At 26.8% G+C, this 23,331-nt stretch overlaps 3 protein-coding genes across 5 annotated transcripts in view; 2 read left to right on the top strand and 1 right to left on the bottom strand.

Annotated features, from left to right (window-relative positions):
* The first annotated feature begins 1,482 nt into the window (after nt 1-1,482).
* Nucleotides 1,483-3,388, top strand: LOC107441851 (suppressor of cytokine signaling 5). The gene has a single exon (XM_016055242.4). It carries the CDS (start codon nt 1,625-1,627, stop codon nt 2,912-2,914), a length of 1,290 nt encoding a protein of 429 aa, XP_015910728.1. The 5' UTR covers nt 1,483-1,624; the 3' UTR covers nt 2,915-3,388.
* A 7,401-nt stretch (nt 3,389-10,789) lies between these two features.
* LOC107441854 (ubiquinone biosynthesis protein COQ9, mitochondrial) lies at nt 10,790-21,192 on the bottom strand. Its single transcript, XM_016055245.3, has 9 exons — nt 21,043-21,192; nt 20,246-20,458; nt 18,105-18,246; nt 16,276-16,357; nt 15,116-15,220; nt 14,133-14,288; nt 13,945-13,998; nt 12,756-12,864; nt 10,790-12,101 (listed from the first exon to the last, which is right to left on the bottom strand). Exons 1-8 carry the CDS (start codon nt 21,119-21,121, stop codon nt 12,826-12,828), a joined length of 870 nt encoding a protein of 289 aa, XP_015910731.2. The 5' UTR covers nt 21,122-21,192; the 3' UTR covers nt 10,790-12,101; nt 12,756-12,825.
* Nucleotides 21,193-21,394: 202 nt separating this feature from the next.
* LOC107441850 (Leucine-rich repeat) overlaps nt 21,395-23,331 on the top strand; it is a 56,622-nt gene continuing 54,685 nt past the window's right edge. For 2 of the 3 annotated variants that reach the window (XM_071181093.1, XM_071181096.1), the window contains exons 1-2: nt 21,396-21,621; nt 22,195-22,292. In XM_071181093.1, the coding sequence (XP_071037194.1) occupies nt 21,585-21,621; nt 22,195-22,292 (135 nt within the window). In that variant the 5' untranslated portion in view covers nt 21,396-21,584. Of the gene's footprint in view, nt 21,622-22,194; nt 22,293-23,331 lie in introns of all 3 variants that reach the window. The other variant, XM_043038765.2, reaches the window with a different exon arrangement.

Genomic DNA, 23,331 nt, shown 5'->3' with positions numbered 1-23,331 from the left:
TTAGTGAAAATAATAAACATTCCAAACAATTTAGTTGCATAAAAATATTTTAATATTTTTCACAACTTATTTAATTTAAAAACATTTTATTTCATATATAAGAAGCATTAAAAAGAATAGCTATTTTAACTACTTATTATGTAGATTCCAACAGCAATTGGGTTTTAATATTTTTTTCCATGTATAGAGTATTATATTTTTTCCATGGATGAATTTTGACTTAAACAATCAAAATTCACTTTACACAAGAAAAAAAAAAGGAATTATGTATAATTGTATAATATTTAGCTTACTTTAAGCTATATTTTTTTATGCAAATATAGTGCAATTTTCATAAATTAATTTGTTTTAAACAAATAATAATGTTACTTTTATTATGAATTTCCTCACAATGGAAAATTTATCTTAATTTAATAAAGTCTTTGAAAATATAAACTTGATATCATTTGTAGTACATGAGATGGAACCTCTGAAAAGCCTCCCATTGTTAGCCAAACAGCAATGAAAATCTAACACATGGTCTATTTATTTCTGGATATAGCTAAGTAAAAGCGTAAATGTCAATGACAAATAGTCGAAATAAATTTTAATATTTGATTACGTGAATTTGGAAACATTAATGTAGCTGTAATTTTGATACAGATGATATATGGTGCCATATTTATGAGCAAATAAACTTTAAATATGTAATAATTGTATTTCAATTGCAAAATCATATGTGAAAAAATTTTAAAGTGAAACTTCAACAGTTATTCTGACAGAAATTGAAATTAATAATGGAACTATAGTTGATTTATAAATCATAACAATTAAAATTATTTTGATGAATTGTGAAAGTGAAAGTGAAGTGAAGCTTTTTACGTCCACACAAACCAAAATTTTGATAAAGATCTTATGTTGAGAATAAGAAAAAGAAAGAAAGCACACACACACACAAACTTTAACATCAGAAATAAAATATTGATGTTTTTTTTAATGTCAACACGAGAACACATTCATCTAGATAATAAACTTCTAATATTTAAATTAGATTTATATTTAATACAAGAAAGCTTAATTTCGTTATTAAAAATGGTTCTATTGTAAATTTTTAATAAAATCTTTTAAAAAATACTGTAAAACACTAGTGATCTCGACAGAAGTCAAGTGCAGCTTGTAAACTAGAAAGGTAATGACGTCACCAGTTTGAATAAATCTTAGCACTCAGAGGCATATAAACGAACAACTGGTGCGGTGCACTGGTGTAACCAGCTTTCATTTTGGAATAATCGGTGCTGAAATTCGTGTCATCAGTGCGAATATCGGAACGTGCCCATTAACTGTGCCAGATCCTTCATAGTGATATGAGAATAAAGAAATTTTAAAATAATGCATAACAAAATCGATAATATTCATTAATTATCTTAAAAAATGCTTGAACAAATAAATCGAAACCGCGAATGAGTAGAATTAAATCGAAAGTTTTATTTTTAAGCATTATATTTTTTATTTTTGGCAATGGTCTAAAATCTTATGTTGTGTGTTGGTTTGTCTTGTTGTCTCTGTTGATATTTGAATAAATATATTTTTGAATGCTTTTGCGTAACTATATTTTAAAATGATTAAACATTATTAACCCATTATAATGAAAAGAGTTGGATTATCTCGATTTAGTCCTTTAGAAGTCAGTCGAAAAGTACAGCAATGTTTACGCTTAGAGGGCGTCAATGCAAATGGCGTCAACTCTTCTGAAAGTACCTTTGATAATGCAACCCGTAATAAAATCGATTCTGAAAACCAATCATCCAGTGACAAAAATTGCTCTGATAACAATAAAAGCAATATACTGACTTCTATTAAAAAGAAATGGAAGAAAACAAACCGTAACAAGCGTTGCGATGCGAGACCTAGATCAGATTCAATGTCGAATGTGTGTCAGTGTCACAGCGAGAATTGTGAAACACAAACCACTTGTGCGAATCACTTTAGAAGCCGTAAAATAAAACAAGGGGACAAAAATAACATATGGCCAGTACCCTCATCAATTTTAAGGTGTCAAAATCATCAATTGTCTGACAAAGCCGATGATGTGGCAGAATTGCTCCCTTGTTCCTCCGATGATCCGGAAATATGCTCCTGTTTTGGGAGAATTCAAAAGTCAAATTCAGATTATGAAACAAAGAAATCTGCACCTTCTTGCTCAAAACTCAATTCATGTACATCTTGTAGTATGTCCAATTTAACCTGTGATGTAAACCAAATTGCCTCTAGTCTTGCCGAACCTGAGAGAAACCTTTCCACATCTTTTAATACTTTAAACAGTAATCAGCTCACAGAAGCAAACACAACATATGAAACCACTTTGTCTAGTGCGCCTAATAAAATTCTTACAGAATCTTCCGAATTGACCCTCAGTTCAGTCGTTCCTAGGGTCGGAAATTTGACTCAGGAATTGTATAAATTATCAAAATATGGCTGGTATTGGGGACCCATCAATAGAAGTGAAGCTGAATCAAAATTAATAGACCAACCCGATGGAGCTTTCTTAGTGCGAGATAGCTCTGACGATCGATATATATTGAGCTTGAGTTTCCGTTCTCATGGTAAAACACTTCATACTCGAATTGAACATAGTAATGGTTTATTTAGCTTTTATGCTCAACCAGAGCCTGAAGGTCATGCCTCCATTGTTGAACTGATACAACAGTCCATGTGTTTTTCCCAATCTGGTGTTTTTTGTTATTCTCGAAGTAGGTCTCCAGGTTCTCCGTCATTTCCAGTGCGCCTTACTAAGCCAATATCTAGGTTTACTCAGGTTCGCTCATTGCAATATTTATGTCGCTTTGTTATCAGACAATTCACTAGGTATGATCATATACAAAAATTACCTTTGCCATCTAGGATAAAAGGGTACCTAGAAGAAGGACATTATTGAAGTGTTCCAATGCTTTATTTAGGGAATGTTGTTGCCTTTTAGAAATATGTAGGATAAAATAAGCTGAATGCAGAAACATTTATGCAATATATTTATTATAATGTGTTCTGGAGTTTTAAAGAAAGGGTGAGGGAAAATTGATATTAAATATTTATTGGACAAATAATATTTTGCAAAGTCAAGAAAAGCTATAATAAACAATGTTTATAAATTATATGCAATGAAATGTGATATTACAAACTGTATGCAATTACTCTGTCCTTTTGCTCTTCATTAAATAGAAATGTTGATATATTTTCAGTTCTAAAAAAGTATAATGTGAAATCAAGCCATTTTTTAATCAAATAACTTGATTAAAGTTTGTTGTATTTTCATCATAAAACAATATAAGCAACTGTTATATTGCATTGAAAGTTACTATTGATGATTGAAATATTTATAATATGTGATGTATTAAAATATTATAAAATTGGTTTTGATCTTGGTAATTTATTTATAATTTTTTCTAATGTACTTTATAATTTTACAATTTTTAACTTCATCAACTTCAGAAATCATAATTATTGTAAAATTCTTAGAATAATTTTTTTCGATATTAAAATTTATTCATAAACGTTTAAAATCACAAATGGTAAAATTTTATTAAATCCTATGTTCATTTTCGTGCAATCATACCATTATTAGGCTAAAAGGGAGGTAAAAACTGAGATTATCAGATAGAAATTACTTCATGTAAAGAGATCAATATATAGTTCAAGTTAATGTCAGAAGATTAAAAAATTAATGATTTCTAAATATTTGACAAAAATGGTGCTGCAGCAAGATCATTCACTAAAGTTTTTGATTATGAATTTAAAAGGCAGGAATGTTAACTAGATCAACACTATTACATTTATGAATAATATGAGGTGAAGAAAAATCGAACCAGCAATGATTGGTAGAGTTCTTGTCTTTATTTTAGCTGATTTTATCTATTAACCTTAGATTTATATCTTAAGTATGATGCAAGCTATGTCAGATTAAATAATGTCTTATTTTTAACATTACTGCCTTTTAACTTGCTGATGAAAGTGTACAATTGCGAAATTGAATATGTCTAGGTTTTAATAAAAGTTAACTATTTTTGATTTTAAAAATTTTTTTCCACGAATTTTCATAATTATTGATTCTGAGTTGCTTAAACATATGCTAGAATATAGTTATAATTAATACTTTTGATAATTATACTACTTTTGATAATTAACAAAATCAATTTCTATTAACAGTTTGGTTTTTCTGTTAATAGTGTATTTTCTAAAGTCTTTCAATAAAGCTTATTAACTTAATGCAAAATTTCAAATATATATACAGGGGTCTGTCCAAGCCGAATTTACTACCATTTAGCGGTACCTTCACAAATTCAACNAACATAAAAAGTTTCAGAGCTTTTTATTCACTTTACTTTTTTGGGTTTTTATGAACTGAAAAATGACACTTTTCGTGAGAATGACCCATATAATAAAGAAAGTTTTGTTTTGACATAAAATATTAAAAAATTAGGGTTGAATTGTTATGCATTTGCACTTTAAGATTTTTTTCTCTCTCCAACATCAACAGTAATAACTGCCAAAATGAGATTTCGATAGTTCTTGTGGATGCAAATAAGTGCAATGCAATGATGGGAGAGAAGGGGAAGTAAAGGGCAAAGGTTTCGTCTTTAAAGTTATGTAAATGGGTTCTATCTTAAGCTTGGTTAACAGTTAACTTAACTATATCATAAAATGAAAATTTGGCTAGTCCATTGCCCAGTTGTTTTGATTAGTAGTGGATTCTCCTATTAAATTTGAAGAGCTGTGTAAAATCGTTATCCATGTCCATTATAAGTTTCAGGTCGATTGCTTGTAAGTTCAGTACACTTGTTGCTATAAGAATTGCCCAGATGTTTTGTTTCAAACATTACAGTACCTGAATAAATTAAGATAGCTCAAATTAATTTTGATATGATGCACCTACATCTGAAAGCAAGACTGTAATTTTAATTCGAGGTGTTGTGTTATGAATAGAGCATGGCAATGTTGAGTGTGCATTGTGTATTGAAAAGTAAATTTGATGTATGTGAAAAGATTTATAATGACTGCATTTGCTAAAACAGTGATTAACGATTGGTATAATTTTAAGGTGTTGCGAAGAAAAGAAATGGGATACACATTTTACAAGTGAGAAACTTCAAGGTATATATCATGGTATCTTTTTAAGTGCCACTGCCAGGTATACATGTCCCCAGCATACCTTATGCTAATGATTACATACTTAATACAAGTGAGCTTGGTTGCAATATTTGATACTGTTTTCGGCATGGAGTACAGACTCTGAACAAAAGTTATCTGGGAGATAAAATTTGATATAGATCTGCAGTTACTCATGAAATACATGTTTTGTGTTAAAAAATTACCTAATGTAAGTGAACTTTGAATTTAATATGATTGTAATATTTGATTCTGCATACAATATGTGATTAAAGTGGTTGGCAAAATAAAAAAATTGCCAGTCATCTGGTGCAGATGTACAAGAAATCAGTTTTATTAAAGTATTAAAAACATCCCTTAAAACCTATTTTATATTTATAAAAACTATAAAGAAATATCCCACTCCTCCAAAAAATATTGCAGCTTGCTACTCTTTTTTTTTTTTTTAATAATGTAGGCCTATTTCTGTACATTGGTAAAAAATATTTATATTTTCTACAACAAGACTTTTTTTTTTGAAGGAGAAAATTTTTTCACATAAGACTTAAAGCCAAATGTGTCTTTAAAAATTGTCATTTTCAATAAGCATGGTAACTTTTAAAAATGATAAAATTCTCAATTTTGAAATTGCTTATTCAGTAGTTTAGGGCAGTGCCCCCTAACCTCAAAGTGATACCGGTCCATGGATTAAATTATGCCGGACCGTCCAAGGAACATTAAATCATCTCCATTTCATTTACTGTGGTGTATTTCTTTTGGATTTGCCCAACTTCACATAGACGAGAAGTTGGGGGGAAAAAAAACTGGAATATGAAGGACAGAAGAAATTTAAGGGTCACCACATCAATAATGAAGAATGAACTCAAAAGCATCATATTTTGTGGCCAACCGTAAGAAGTTTGCATTTGTGAGTGAATCTATGCACTGTCTTATTCACAGAGAAATTCTGGAAAGCTGAAAAATGTTATCGGAACTTAATATCATATTGATTGATGTCGTTAAAGCTATTAACCACATCAAAGCCCACTTTTTTGTTGCCTTCCGCAAATAAAAAATTTGTATTCCGACAAATGTTGCATGGAATTTCATAAATCTAAAATTTTAATTTCAAAATTTTCACATATTTTGAAATGAAAAATTTATTCACCCGAATCAACAAGCAAGCCCCTTTTGTGCCAGAGTTCTCGTAAATACACTTTAGCAATATTTTTACTTGGATTTGTTTGAGCAAAATGCAACTTCGGCTAAATATCAAAAGCACAAAATTTTGAAGAAAAACGAGACAAAAACAGGCTTATAAAAACTGATACTATAAAAGGTAATTCCTAAAAAGTTTAAAAAATTGTTCGCACCAAATGTGGTCTTTTCCTGATTTAAAAAATAAAAAAAAAAAACTTTTATTCAAATAGTGTCGTGATAAGGCTAATTTTAAATCTTCCCACAACATAACACCTTCAATGAGTGTGGATTTTGTTGCATATTCCAATTTGTATCAAAAGAATTATAAAGTTGATAATGGAAATTTCGAATTTCTCATTTGACAAATCACTTTTATCAATGCTCTCGATTTGCATTAATTTCCTTATAAATGCGTGTGGTATTTTGCAGTTATTGCTACTAATTTCTACACGGTTTTTTAACACCTGATATTTTTTCATACAATATTATGACTTGCGAAATTCAAATTAAAGTTTTGAGTAATTGCTTTTTGCTACCATGATTCCATAGCGCATTTTCGATCGTTCTCTTGGCAGTTATGGAAATTGATTTGCACAAGGTTTTGAAATCCTGATTTTTTTACATACAATATTTATTATGACATAATACGGAAATCGAATAATTCCTATTTGATGCGATGATTTCAGATTTTTTTGATAGACTGATTACTGATTTCAATGTGGTTTTAAAATTCCTGGTATTCTTAATAAGATTTTAAAAATTATTACAACATGCATGCAAATTTCGAATCTTACTTTTGGATAATCAGTTTTGAATGTGTCTGATTAGCGTGGTTTCGTCGTAATTTCACATGGTTTTGACATTGACTTCTTTTTTGGCAGTTATTGCCTCAGATTTTGTGTCTTTTTAAATCTGATTTCACAAAACAGGTAAAAGCCAGAAACATGCTATTTTTTTTCTTTCAAAATGCGAAAGTGCCACCCATAATATTAGAATATAATTCTTTAACATAAAATATTTAACATTAAAAAAAAATTTACACATTGAAAAAAAATTGCGTCATTTGGAAGCAAAATTTTCTAACCATGATGCTATTAAAATTTTTCATATAATTTTTCTAACAGTCACGTGCCCGGTATATTTACAAAATCTTTTTAGACGTATATCAAATCTATATCTGCTATGGTTAATTAAAGAGATTCTCAATGTGTTGCAAATTTTTTAAATAACAAGAATATTTTTATAAGAGTATGCAATTTTAAAGTTTTAAAGGTTTTTAAGTAAAGTATAAAAAATTTAACGTTTTATGTAAACACTTTTACCCATAAAAGATATTATATCAAAGCTGAAATTTTTGTTCGGAGCTTTTTTTTTGCATTAAATTTACATCTTTTTTAAGGTGTTCATATAAATAAAACAAAAAAATATTTTTTCTGAAGATAGTAAATGNTTTAAAGTTTTATATAAAAACGAAAAGGTTTTTAAGTAAAGTATAAAAAATTTAAAGTTTTATGTAAACACTTTTACCCGTAAACGATATATCAAAGCTGAAATTTTTGTTCGGAGCTTTTTTTTTGCATTAAATTTACATCTTCTTTTAAGGTGTTTATATAAATAAAACAAAAAAATATTTTTCCTGAAGATAGTAAATGATTAATATTTACACACTTAACCGCTTCCCCGATTATCCTGAATCGTATATATTGCAAATATTTATTATCCCGAGTAAACTCGGCCGTAGCAGATATCGTCAATACGTTTTGTTTTATCATGTTTTTATTTGGCAGGAATCAAAACAGAAAATAATAATAATCTGCTGTGATTGGAAGTTTGTCAATTTTTGTTTGGGAGTTTTGCTATTTGTGGGACTGAAGGCGTGCTTTGTACAATTGTACATTGGTATAATTGTACAATTGCAGGCGTGTTTTGTACAATTGATGGTTGATGAATCTACATAGAAAAAAAAAGTTTAAAAAAGGCGTTTGTGAGCGAAAATGTAGATGATTTTTCAGATTATGAAAATGTGAACATACACGAAGACTAATATTTAACTTTTTTCATTTGCCCGAGTTAATTTGGGGTAGTAAACAGATGGCAAATTAAATATTTTTTACACATAAAAAAATTAAAATTTNTTACACAGAGAAATTGCCCTTACTTGTCATCGGTAAATACCGAAATCCCCGATGTTTCAAGAATGTAAAAACGTATCCTTTGGATTGCAAATCTAACAAAAAGTTTTGGATGACATCAGTTTTATTTGAAGACTGTAAGAAAATTGGATCGGAAATTCTTCGCCAAAAAAAAGAAAAGTGATTCTCTTAATGGATAAATGCACAGCGCATAGTGATCTACCTAATTTGAAAGCCGTACACTTGCAGTTTCTCCCACCAAACACAACAGCAAAGTTGCAGCCGATGGACCAGGGTATCATAAAGTGCTTCAAACAGTCTTATCGTAAATGGCTTGTCAGAAAAATGATCTTAAATATTGTAAGCATTTAGAACATTTGTAATTAAAAAGCATTAATTAAATAAACCGACAATATTTTGAAAGTCCAAAACCGAAACTAACGGTAAGTCGAACTTCCGATATGTCGAAGTTTTTCGTCAGTCCTATCAGATTCGAGTTATCGCGAATTCACTATATTTACGCACTTAACCGCTTCCCCGGTTATCCCGAGTCGTATATATTGCAAATATTTATTATCCCGAGTAAACTCGGGCGTAGCAGATATCGTCAATACGTTTTGTTTTATCATGTTTTTATTTGGCCGGAAGCAAAACAGAAAATAATAATAATCTGCTGTGATTGGAAGTTTGTCAATTTTTGTTTGGGAGTTTTGCTATTTGTGGGACTGGCAGGCGTGTTTTGTACAATTGTATATACGATGGTTGATGAATTTACATAGAAAAAAAAAGGCGTTTGTGAGCAAAAATGTAGATGATTTTTCAGATTATGAAGATGTGAACATACAAGTAAACTGATGGTAAATCAAATATTTTTTACACATAAAAAAATTAAAATTTCAACTTGGAACTTGTGTATTATGTTTTGTTTTAGTTCCTTGTATTTATTAATGAAATAATAAGTAATTTTTTTTCTTCAAAAAAATTGGTAAGGGATTAAGGTCACTGAGCTAACTTAAAATATTTTGACAGGCAAATGTTACATGTATTGCAATTATATTTGATTCATAATGTAAAAACTTTACTTGATTCAAAAATTTAAAAGGTATAAAAAGTAGACAAATATCGAGTGCTCAAAAATAGGTGCTTATCCTCAAGATTCACCAAATTAAAAAAAGAAAAAGCAAAGTTGCCACCAAAAAATAAAATAATAGTAAAAATTAAAACTATAAAAACTGCAATTGCTGGTGAGGCAAATCAAGACAGGATGCATTTCCAAGTGCTATGGAGGTATTTGTGCCATTAACTTCAGTATTCATATGAATGAGACACAATTCCAGAGCATCAAGATGAGCTAATGTGAAAGGTTTGGAAGGAATTTCGACGATATTGAAATTAAATTTAAGCTTATATCAAGCTTCCAATAATGAGTGACATTACATGATTTGTTAAAATCTTTATAACTCAAGTAGTTCCATAAATTATGCATCACATGTAATATATATCAGCTTTAAAAAAAAAAACATTTTTTTTCCACCTTAAATCTTTTAGAAGATTATCAATCCTATTAATTTATGCTTTTAACCAAAGTGTTTGGACTTCAAAAGCAATGAATTTATAACTGCTTTGAAGTAGTTCTACATGTTTTTTTTAAATAAATAAAACGATTAAAAGTATAATTATAAACCTAACTTATAATAGCATCTCTAGAAGTTGCGTGTTTAGATTCTAGTTTATTAATCCATCACAGCATTTTTAATGCTTTTATTTCATGATAAAAGCTCAAATGGTTAGACGAGGTGGAGTCAAGCAAATCTGTTTTCATTTGTCAAGAAACTAAAAGTTCGTAAAGTTTTCCTTGAGAATATTATCCATAATGCTTTTACTCACACTGAGCACACAAAAAGGAAAGAAACATGAACATAGTGAATGCTCTCAAACGACATGAAAGTAGAGGTGAGGCTTTTAAGGTTAAGATGTTCATCCACTTAATATGTTTTCAATGTCTTTTTTGACTGTTGATTTGGAATAAAAATACTGATATGCACACCAGTTTGCAAAATCCAAAAAATCTGTTTTTTCTTTTTGAAGGAAAAGATTTAAATAGATTTATGGGTATTGCCAAACAACACATAATACAAATATTATAAAAACGGAACTTTTTTTCACTGTAGAGTTTGGTTTTTCTATATTGTTTTATTTAAATGCCTGAGCTTTTAAGTCTCTTTGCACAATATGACATGTTAAAATATGTATAATTAATATTTTCCTTCTAAACTTACATACTGTCCCTGCCCAGAAAAATATATTTCTGTTCTTTTGTTATGAAAATAAAAAACTACTTAGTTTTTCAATGTATCTTTTATTACATTTTGTTTATTTTAATACAAGAGAGCATGTAGTATATTCAAATAAAATTTGTTTTCATATTAACAATACCCTTTAATTCTAAATTTTAGGAACACAAATGAATATTTTTAAATACTAGCTATTAGAATGTATCTCTTAATTAGGGAATAAAGAGAGATTTTTTTTTTCAATTACTCAAAATAAAAATCTAAAAATATACAATAAATTTAAAATAATATTGATCCTCTAAAAATTTTTTAAAATTGTGATAGAATTTTTTAATCAACAGAAATTTTTTGCATTTTCAAATCATATATTTTAAAAGTAAAACTTATAAAGAAATATAAGTTCTATACACATTTAAAAAAATGACATAAGCATGATTTATTTTTTGGTCACATATAATATACTAATTGCTGTGACGTAATTATGAACTTTTTGCTGAAGTTAACACAATTTAATGTTTGAAAAAAAACATGAATATTATTTAGTTCTTTGTTGAATCAGAATAGATAAACATTAAAAATTTTAAACTTGCATTTTTTCAATTTTTATAGAGGATGGTCAAAATATATTAGCATTTCTGATAATGTTAACAAGTTCTAAAATTTATTAGGAAACAATGATTCACAAGAAAAAATTAATAAAAGCAACAGCAAATGCTGCTGCCATTTTACATACATAATTTATCGATACAAAATCACAAATTTAAAGATAATTACAATTGCAAGGTTTCTTGCTTCTTACTTTTATGAAATGTACTATAATTACAAATTTGATTAATGTGCAAATTAAAGGGCTTAGCGAAATAGTCACATGCAGCTTATATAAAGGACACCAGTAGTTAATTGTTTTTTTTCCAACAAATTAATATCTAAACTTAAAATTTGTTTTGCGCTCAAGTTTTTAATATGACAGTGTTCCTACAGTAGGTGATTTCTTTCCTAAAAACAAGGAAATTATTTCTGAAAAATGTAAAGAAATTCCTAAATTTAAAAAACATTTTTTAAAAAAAAGTAAAATATGATAAACCTACATATAAACAATAACAATGTTGATGTAATATTGTTTAGATATATTGTTACTATACATATAGAGAATTATTTTAACATATTCAGAATATGAAAAATATTACACATATTCTAAATATACGAAATAATGCACTTCTATAGAACTAAGACATGAAGTCCACTTTCAAAACATGAAATTCATCTGTTAATTAAAAATAAAACTTATGATACTTTATTTCTTCATCAGGAAAATGGCTTTTTTCTTTGACATATTTCAGAAAATTAGCCTTCCTGGCTGAAAACATTAAATAAATATATATATTAGAAGTAAAGATTTATGAAACATGCATATTTCTATATGACACCAATATATCTTACCAAAACTTTTATTAAGAAGTTTAAAAATAACAAATTTTAAACAAAATTAAAATGCTAATAAAATGAAATGTTTTCTAAATAGGGTTTTAATTGTAAAATATAGAATACAATGTTTATGTAATTGGAAATGAAAACTAATTTTTACAATTACACAATAATATTAAAATTAGAAATCACCATTTGTTTGAATCACTGATAAACATTATAGATTGATACAGTAAGTGTTAAAAGTCTGACAGGATAGTACATTGAGGACACTTTTCCTTTATTATACAAAAACAATTTAAATATCAATTACAAATTCGCCATAAATAAAGAACATTATATAATAATATAAAAATATATAACTTCAATAATGAATTAAAATGTGATTAATTAGCAAAAATTTTTAATACATTTTTACTTTTCTTATATTGAAAAATAAGAGGCAGTCAAGAGTATCTGAATTCTAACAATAAAATGAAAATATTTTAAAGCGCCTCATTACTCTTCATAAAAGTTATCAAAAGATTAATATCAATTTCAATGAACCAAATTTTTATATGAAAGAAAAATACAAAAACTAACTTACTTTATAAAATAAGAATGGGTACTGGATAGATAGGAAGAATAATAATAACAAGGCTCATTTTGAGTATCTGCTATCGAAACCATCTATTCAGACCAAAAATGTTTTGCACCTACCAAAATGGAACAAAAATTAATAAGTAGAAAAATTTCATGCATTTTCAACAAATGAACATAAATATAAGAACATAGCAATTTAACATGATAATCTGAATTTATTAGCTGAAAATTGAATAACGATTCGACAATGAATCCATAACCACATGTAGATGATTTTTGATTTTGATAATTACAAACTAATTTTGTAAAAACAATTAAATAATTTTTTTACAAATGCACCAGTTGCTAAATAGACTGATTAACTGTTAAAATGTGGGTGGCCAACTTATACAAGTTTCACAACATTACTATCATTTTGACAAGACTTTAATTTAGACTTTTGCAAACTGATAGGTCTAAATTAATTTAATAATTAATTTAATGATATAAGAGCTGACATTGACCATACTGTGCCAACATTATGTTTTCTAAGTAAGTTAATCAAAGAGCAAAATTAATTTGATTAACACTAACTACAAGCACTTTATTAAAGCACACATGCTATCAACATGTCTTAAGCAAACTCTCCCTTAGGGAAAAGATGAATAATTAAGATGTTTTGTCCTTCTGATGAACATCATGCCTTTTATCATTATGAACACTAGAAAAGCATATGATGAAGCAAAATTAATTTGATTAATACAAGCTTCTGGAACTTAAGAATTTCAAATGTAATCAACTTGTTTTGAGAACAAAATTTTTTCAACACATTTTATCCTAGTGGTTAATATCTTGTTTTCTCCCTCAAAACAAGTTGACTGCATATTTATTTATCAAATATTCTCATTAAAATTTATACTGCAATGCACAATTTAAAAATACATTAAATCACCAGTTTTAGTTAAGATTAAATTTAAATAATTAAAAATCTTGAAGAACTAAAAAAGGCAACAATTTATCTGCAATTCAGTAGTTAGAAACAATAAATAAAATGAGTTAAAAAAATTAAAGAAGAAATCATTTGAAATGAAATTTTATAAGTCATATAATTATTTTATATGTCAAAAAGCTCTTAATTTGAAACATTTTCCCTTCATTAATATACTGTGTTGCACTGAATGAGATGGATACTAAAATTTGATTAGCATACTCACAGTGATTAATGCTCCAAGACCATATTTTGGAAGATGCTGACCTGAAGAAACAATCTGCAAAATAATGTAAATAGACTTTAAAAAAAAAAAAATTATGTAAAATGAATAAATGTTTTTCAGAGTCTAAGATAATAGTAAAAACGAATAAATATGTAAATACTAAATAAATAGGCAAATATCTAACAAACCTGTTCCAAAATTTCCTCAGAATAAACAATTGTTTCAACACGGTTTTTTAAAAACTCCATAGAATTTGAAAATTCTGGTGATTTATCTTGAATCAAACTGAATTCACATAGTCTATACGCCAAAGCGAGAGATAATCGTTTGGTATACCACGTTGTCTGAAAATGTATCAAATAATTCATCATCATTATAAAGATTAATTAGTTCTATAACATACAAATAAGAGAATAGGAAGACACATTATGTAAATTAATTTTGCAATTAAACTAAAGAGCTTCAGTTTACTGAATTCTTAATTCACTTAAAATAAAATTAGATAATAGGAGGACAAAAATAAATGTAAGTATAAATAAACAATTTAAATATGATAAAGGAAACCATGTAGTAAGTGAAAATATGTGATGGTTAGTGACATGTATAAAAACCTAATTTAGCATTTTGATCGGCTAAGAAAATTCTACTGCTTTTGTTATTTAATTTTTAACATAACACATTATATGGAGTTTTAATGTACTGAAAGTTTACTATATTGTAAACGAAATTTAGATAAAATACGCTAGTCACAAACAGTTAATCTAATCAATTACTTAAATGAATTGTCAATTAAAAGTAACTAACTATACAATAAATCATAAAACATGTAGATACATGTAGACTTTTAAAATTAATAATCATTAAGAGATCTAAGTATCACAGTACTATATGTTTGGTACCTTTTCCAGAGACTTTATAGCATAAAATTTTTCAGAGTGCCTTTTTAGAAATTCAATTCACCAATAGAAAAAGTCAACTATATTCACTATTAAATACTCACTATTAGTCAAATTGGACTGACACACCCATACATCATACTGAAGTTGTGAATTTTCCTTTATGTACTACTTTTTAAAATTTTACAAGTTTCTTTTCTTTTTTGTTTCTTATTTAGAAAAAGTTATTAAACATTTTGAAGTTTTGAAATGAAGAGATCAAAATCATTACTTACGTTTAAACTTTTGGAGGAAGAATAGCTCCAAATTATATCAACAAGTTCTAGTAGATTTTTTATATCAGTTGGAGCCTGAGTAGGGGAAACCATAAGGCTTAAAGCCTAAAAGAAAAAGAAAAAAATGTAGTTATCTAAAAAGAAATATTGGAAATTTTTTTTTCAATCAATCAAATTTGTATGACCAAAAAACTTAAAGGAGACATAATTTTCTCTTAGTTCACTACAGCTAATCATTCTCTGTGGCAAAACAATCATTAAAGAATAGTTAAATTGCATTTAAAATNCAATTTCCGCTTTTTTCGTTCTAGTTTAAAATGGCGGGAAAATCGAGCAAAATTTTCCCCGGTTTTCTGGTTTCCCGGTTATCTGGATACCGGATAAATGGTTCTCTACTGTACTATTAAAATGTGATGCAATATTTCTTTAACTAGAAAGCATTTTGTAAGTTTTTTACACTTGGGGGTCCCAGGGAAAAACCCAGTTTGAACCAATAGTAGCTACAACTCCGTATTTATCTAGTGCTTGAGCGGGCTTGGATTTAAAGTCTTTGGTCTCAGACATAAAAAAATGAGCCAAGTTCTTCATTACTTCACAGACAACCATGCTACAGTATTGCTAATTAACTCAGAATATGCCACTGACTATATTAGAATTTTTGTCTGTTTAAAATGAAATCTAATTAGACTTTTAAATAATTTTATCTCAATGGAATTAACACAAAGTTAAATAATTGTCATAATTGATTTAAGTAACTATATTTTACTTTGCATAAGCATAACTTTTAAGGAATTAGAAGAGTTAGACAAGATTTAAAAAAAATTAATTCAAATATATAATAATTATACTAAATTATAGTGAAATAATCCTGTGATGTTGTCTAGCAATGGTATTTTTAAATATATTAATAGAAAACAGTTGATAGTTTTGCTAAGTTAGTATGTTTCCCTATCATATGATCTTTGAAAAGTTGCATTAGCTAAGTATTCTTGAGGTACTTATGTGGGCTTATAAATTTTTTATATTTATTGATGCAAGCTTTTAGACATCATAAAAATATCAGTTACCAGCATATTAAAATCAAATAATGAAAGCAGAGTGGAGTATAACAAAGTTAATGAAAAAAATTTGTATGAATTATATTTAAAAGCTCCTTTTACCTCATTCCATTGTGAAACATATGGGTAAACCATACTCAATCTCTCTTTCAAAGCACTTTCAATATATTCTTGAATATTTTCCCTAATCAAAAGATAACATAGCATAAGATATTGCACTAAAATTATTTTAAGTACACTATGATTCAAATAATTTAAGTTTTGGAAAAATTACACAGCTCTGTTACTTAACTATTTTCAGCTATCTATTTAAGTCACATTTAAAAAATAATAATTTCTATAGATTAAATGCTTCAGAAACAAACTTATTCATAACAAAATATATGGTGCATTTACACATCTGCACAACTCAATGTCCAAGAAACACCAAACTATAAGAAATTAAAAGCATTAAAACAATTTTATGATAAAATATATTTAATTTTATAATCATTTATTAATGAATATTTTTTTAAAAAAAAATCGAAAAATTTCAGTTGTCTAGAAATTTGTAAAGAATTTACTTTAAATAAAAAAAAAAATAACTAAGCAATTCATTTTTTAAACCAATTTGTCATAAAGAAATGTATGTTAGATCAATGAATTCAAAAATAATTTTTTTAGACAAAAAATATTAAATAATGTATGACCCATAAACAGTTTATATATATATATATTGCTTCAATAAAAGATTTCAGAATCTTAATTATTTGAGAAAACTTTCATTGTTAAAATTTTTAAGATATTCTTTAATTTCAAAATAGAAACAAAGAAACAGTTTAATGAAAAATGGAGACAGTCTAAAAAATCACATGTGAAATTAATATTTTACTCATGAAATCACAAAATACTTATCTCTGATTCAGAAGCTAAGCTTCAACAAAGCTTTACTAACAATGTCTCAAATATTTCTTTTCGAAAATGTCACATATGAATTATAAAAATCCATTAAATTAAACTAAAATATATAGAAAATTTCTACCTTTTAGCACTTCATATGAATTTTAACTTGTCCTTTGTAAAGCAGATAAACATAAATGATAAAATGAAGAAATACTTTTCCAGTTTTATCACTTGTAAATTTTGTGTGACTATTAAAATATATGAATTTTGGCTATAGTTATTATAAAAGAATAGGAATATTTAAAAAAAAGTTTAATTAATTAAAAAATTCTTCTTTTCATCTTCTCATAAACTACCCATTTTGATCACCTGTTATAAATTAATGTTTTGCTATAAAGTTCAAAATGATTATTTTAATAAAAATAATTTATTTATATAAAAATAACTTATTTTATATTGATTGATTTTTTGTTAGAAAAGTCTATTAACCATTAATTAGTTACAAGGTAATTTAGTTCTGGTTTATGGTAAGTAAATGAACCAAAATAAACATCTGGTTATAAGATCATTTTTATAGCACTAAATTTTTCAAATATTGTAGATTTATACAACTAATAGTTATTTCTATCAAAATTTGTAAAAGTTAGATGGTATTTGTCAACTAAGTTACCTAAATTAAAAAAATTAAATTAATTAGTATTTTAAGTATTAGCACAAAAAATTATAAAAGTATCATTTTGTTGCATTCATAGTTATACAACTAACAGCTCTATTTCTTTGTTAAATATTAAATTTCTGTGTTTTAAATTGTAACACTGTTTAGTTTGTATAATCTATATTTTTATAATGCTTTTTTATGAGAAAAAAGTTAAAAAATAAGTAAGGACAACTACAATTTACACTAAGAATTTAGTCATTTTAGTTTTCAGATGAAGAAATTATATTCCAAGTTTCTTCATCAACGTATCAAATTTAAAGGTAGGTAAAATAATGTATAATTTTTACAAAACATTTAAAAACAAAATATTTCACAATATATAAATTTTTACTTTTTATTGAGTTCTAAAACATGATTTTTCAGATGTGTGTTTAAATTTTCATTGCAAAGAAAGTTAAAATAATGAACAAGATCAGCTCCCCCATAACTTATCAATGTGTGTGAAGAAGGTGACAGACCTACAGACTGAGCTCCTAAAATAGAATAATATAGTTAAATTTAATATAATTAACGCATTTCATTACTTTAATTCGGATACAAAGATACAATATTACTTCAGAAAATAAAGCAGTAGGTAATACTAATACAGTATAAACGTGAAAATTCAGACAGTTCAGGAGTTTTACAGCTCCACTTTTATGAAATTTCTGGATTTTGGATATACAGTGCACTCCCGATTATCCGGGTTAATCACCAGGACAGGTCACACGGACAATCGAAAAACACGGATAATCCGAAAACTTCTTTTTATTAAAGAAAAAATCCATATCAGTACAAAAAATATAAAAATTACTTTCGTTTGCATCCCGTATAACATCAAACTAGGAATTTTTCTTTTAAAAAAATGTGTAATACGCCGCATATTGACACATATTTTACGAACAATAGTTAAGTTACTGTAATCAAATACTCCTATATAATCTAATAAAGTTTCAACAGATTGTAGAGCAGCAGAAATTGTATTTCCCTCACTTATTACATCTTCTGCATCTGTTACTATCATCACTATTTGATTTAACAACATAACGATGTCTTCATCTGTCAAATACTGGAAGCCAGGCTCACATGCATCACTTTGAAACCTATATTTTAATTTTTCTTCATCAAGAATTTCAAAACCTTAGATTTCTTTTGCTTGTTCGAGAATACTATTATTATATTCTTCCTGAATATCTGAAGAAGGTTATTCATCAAGCGGTATGATCTTTTCCCAGGATCGTGATAACATAGACGATTTTACCTTTGACTGTGCTGCTGATATTCCATATACTGCAATCTAATAACGAATATTGCTTTCCAAAGATTTGGCAGTGTTATAACTTCACGAATAAAAATTTTTCTCTTTAAATTTTTTGTACGACTCCAGAATGAGCATGGATAATCCGCAAACCGGATAATCCCCACACGGATAATCGAGAGTGTATTGTATTACCTGAATTAGTAATAGAGATGTCAAAGTTACTCGCTTAAAATTTTCCGTATGAAAAAAAGTTTTTATTTCTGCCATAAATCCAAGTGTCTTTTTTCTCTCTTTTAGGCAATTATTCTATTAATTTGAACGTGTGTTTAAAATCTTGATATTTTGATACAATGTTACTACACATGGATTTTGTATTAAACCTGTAATCTGTATCTCTCTTTTTTTTTGTATTAGTCATCAGATAGCAAGTCGTATCTAAAATCTTGAGATTTTAAGTGTTATTCAAAAATTGTGTTCTGCAATAACCCCCTATTAAAAATATAGGAATTTTAAAGACAGTGTGGAAATCTGGCGTAATAACTGTCATAAAAAAAAATCATAAGACTATGAATTAATGACGGAATCTTTGAAAATTAAATGCTTCAAAAAGAGATTAGAATAACAAAATGCTAAACATCTATTAATCAATTGTTTGCCATTTATATAATTATATAAAGTAAGAAATTGGAAATAAATTAACAGAATAGTCAAAATTATTATAAATCAACTATATAGTAATAAATCAGATATATAGTAAAAAAAATAATTCTGTTCTGTAAGCTTGCTCTGTAACAGAGAAGAACAACAAGAAATATTGAATTTATCTTCAATTTATGAAATTCTAAAAAAGGTTTCTTTACTTTGTATGATAACAAATCAAGATGCTATTTATTTTTGATTCTATATATGCAATTAAATTATATAAGATTGTAGGTTTAACTAAATTATGAATTGAATTCAAGATTAGTTTTAAACTACAATATAATTTCTTATATAAACTATAATCTGTTTATATTGATTTTTAAAAAAATGTCCAAAAAATAGACATTTCTGGAAAATTGGATGCAATTTTGTCTTGAATATCTATAAATATGCAAGGGGGGGGGGAAGAGATAATTAAACCAGGCATTTAATTAACATTATATAAAAAAGTTCCAAGTTGTTTTGCTAATACAAAAAACTTTTCTTTAATTAAGAAATTAAAACGTAATCAAATAGGAAAAATATAATACCAAGTGCAACTGATTTTTTTGTCCATCCATGATCCTTAACAAAATTCAATCCTGCATGCAGAATTTGCAACTTCAAACTTATTAGCTTTTCATTCTCCTGACTGTTTGTATCAGAATCGGATTCTGACGTATCTTCATGCTCATTTTCTTGTGTTTGCGGATTGGCCTTTAGAACAAAACTTTTATGAAGTAGAGCAACTTGATTTCTTGAATCTAAATTTAAAAATAATAATTATACACAATATCAAAGGAAATAGGTTGTTATACAAATAAGTTAACAAAAATATACAGCACTGAATTTATTATCTAGAAATTTTATTAAGGTGAATTCAAACAATATAGTTATCTGAATAATAACAAAAAGTGTTAGCATTTCTATACACATATTTCATATGTTAAAATATAATATTGGGATAGCTCTGCATCATGATCTGTTAAGCTAACTACAATCGCAAGTACCAAATGGATTATAAACTAGCAAATTTTATGTGTTTAAAAATAACAGATGATAAAGAATTCGCAACTAGAAAAGTAATAAATCAAACTACACCAAACGTTCATAATACATATTGATTTTACGCCTGAGAAAATAAATTTTTAGAATTAAAACGGAGACACTATAGAGGTAGTAATTTTTAACTGTTACTAAAAGTAACATATTATAAAGTTAAAAACTTTTATGACAAATGCATATATTTATAATGAGTGCCTTCACTTTTTAAGGTTACTTTTGAAAAATATAATTTAAAAACGTTTAACACTGTACGTAATTTATAAAAAAGGCTAATATTTATTACTATATTGTTTAACTACAAGAAATTTAGTTCCATTCCAACTAAATTTAGTTCTTAAAAACATCATTATATAACTTGACATATTTGCTTCTGATTTGGTTAAATGTTGTATGTTTACTTGATTACTAAGTAGTTCCAGCTGTCTATTTCTGTTTATCTTAACTTGCGTTTTATACGACAAACCAAAAAGAAACTATTTTCGTTTTAAATGATGAAAATTATTGTCTAAACTAAAATTGCTTATTGAATTTTTTATTTAAAAATATTCATATTTATCTATTTTAACAAAAGGCTTATACCTCTTGAAAATACCTTATAAATTCTAATATTTAATCAGTTTTGTGAAAATAATGTCTATAACCGCGAGCAGAGCAGACATGTAATGGATTCTGTTGAGGGGCACTCCCTCCTCTATGTTGTGGTTTTGATATTGAATTAGTAAAATTTTCTTCATTTTGTTGTTTATCAGTTTTATAAATAACTTTCTAATAATGCACCTTACACTCTAGTCTAATTTCGCCTAGCATTTGTACCTTTTACTAAAAATGTCTGCTAAAGGAGTGATTTCTCGTGAACTTCACGGTAATCTATTTAAAAAATAAGACACTTAAATATATTATTTTACAAAACTTCAAACAAAATCCATTTTTAATCCACCCCAAATACATAGAAATGCATTCAATAGATTAAATCATGATTGTTTTTCAGTTTCATTTTTTATAAGCTTTGATTGCGCATTATTATTGACATAAATAATGTTGAACTGAATCTTTCATGTTATAAATTAAATACAATATTATTTTCTTGTAAAATTGAGTAACATAAATTGCTTTTTTTTTTGAAGTTTCAATAAAAAATTTCTTTTTAAGTTAAGTTAACAATCAAGTGATCTTATGTATGTTGATTATTGTACTACATTGAAAAAATGTCATTGGGAAAGTTGTGGGATTTAAGTTGATTCATTTATTAAATTTATTATCTTCTTAATTACAAATAATAGTAGTTATTTTGTAATGGGTTTTACTTATTAGTTATATTTATCCTAAATTGATCTATTGAAATTTTTTATAATTTTTACTTTTTTTAAAAAATTTAATTAGTTTTTCTTTGAATGATGATTATTTGGTGAAATAATTTTTTTCTCTTCATATGTAGAAAGTATTCGTCACATATTAGGAAGAAATGTGAAAATATCTTTAAAGTGCCCAGTTCGCTTGGAAACAAAACCAGAGAAAACAGAGAATCGAGTTCTGGTAACTGAACATTGTTTATTTATGTGTATATTTAGTTTTGTTACTTTAAATATTGTCTGTATTCATTGACTTCAAGTCTAACAAAAGTCTGATCCATTATAACTGATGAACAACTATTGATCATTGAAATTTTGATGATATTTGGTATATTTGATATTTCCCGTGATCTTTTAGATTATTTTTTCATTTAAAAATCATTAGTTTGCTCGAATAAACTATTTACCCTTCAAGCATTACAACTTTTGATATAAAATTATATGTAATTTTCGAAACCATCCAATACTTTTTTTTGTCATAAAGGAAAAAAAAAAGCAAATTAGATCTTAGTTTCAAGAAAACTCTAGTTTAAAGTTTAGAAATAATTTCATTTTAAGAAATATTTTAATTAGAAATAGTTAGAAATATTTTCAATACTCATCTTTTTAAATTCATAGAACTCTAATATCTTAAAATTTAATAAAATAAAAAAATACTCATAGCTACATATCTTCCTATTTTATTAGAATTAAATATTATCACGCATGTCTGAGCGGTTTTAATTTATTTTTTACGAGCTAACTAATAAATATTGCCACTGCAAATAAATTTGGAAAGAAATCACGATTTACAACTGCAGTGAGTAGTTATAAATGAAATGAATTGAATTAAAACAAAAGGTGTTAGGTAGCATTTTGCTACTTTTAATTATAAGAAAATAGTTAGTTTTAATAGTACTGCTGAAAGAACTAAAGCAAAACAATTAGTTATGTTAATTATTAGCAATTAATGTTTCACGGCAAGCAAATGTTTATCCTGCTCAGTTGGCTGGGCTTGTAAAATCAATTCATTTAAAAAAGATAAAAATTTAAGAAAAAAAATAATCTCCACTTAAATAAATCTAGTTTCATACTTAATTAAACTGTTAATTTTATGGAAGCATAATTTAAATAACTTATATAATTCACTTTTTTAGAAGAATGTACTGAAGAAAAAAATAAATTACCCCTTTAATTGTTTTTGATGGAGTGATAAGATTTAACGCAGTGCAGCTTACTTTAAA

This window comes from Parasteatoda tepidariorum, chromosome 1 (assembly GCF_043381705.1).
Source record: "Parasteatoda tepidariorum isolate YZ-2023 chromosome 1, CAS_Ptep_4.0, whole genome shotgun sequence".
In the NCBI taxonomy this organism is placed as follows: Eukaryota; Metazoa; Arthropoda; class Arachnida; order Araneae; family Theridiidae; genus Parasteatoda; species Parasteatoda tepidariorum.
This window is presented reverse-complemented; position numbering and strand designations above follow the sequence as displayed.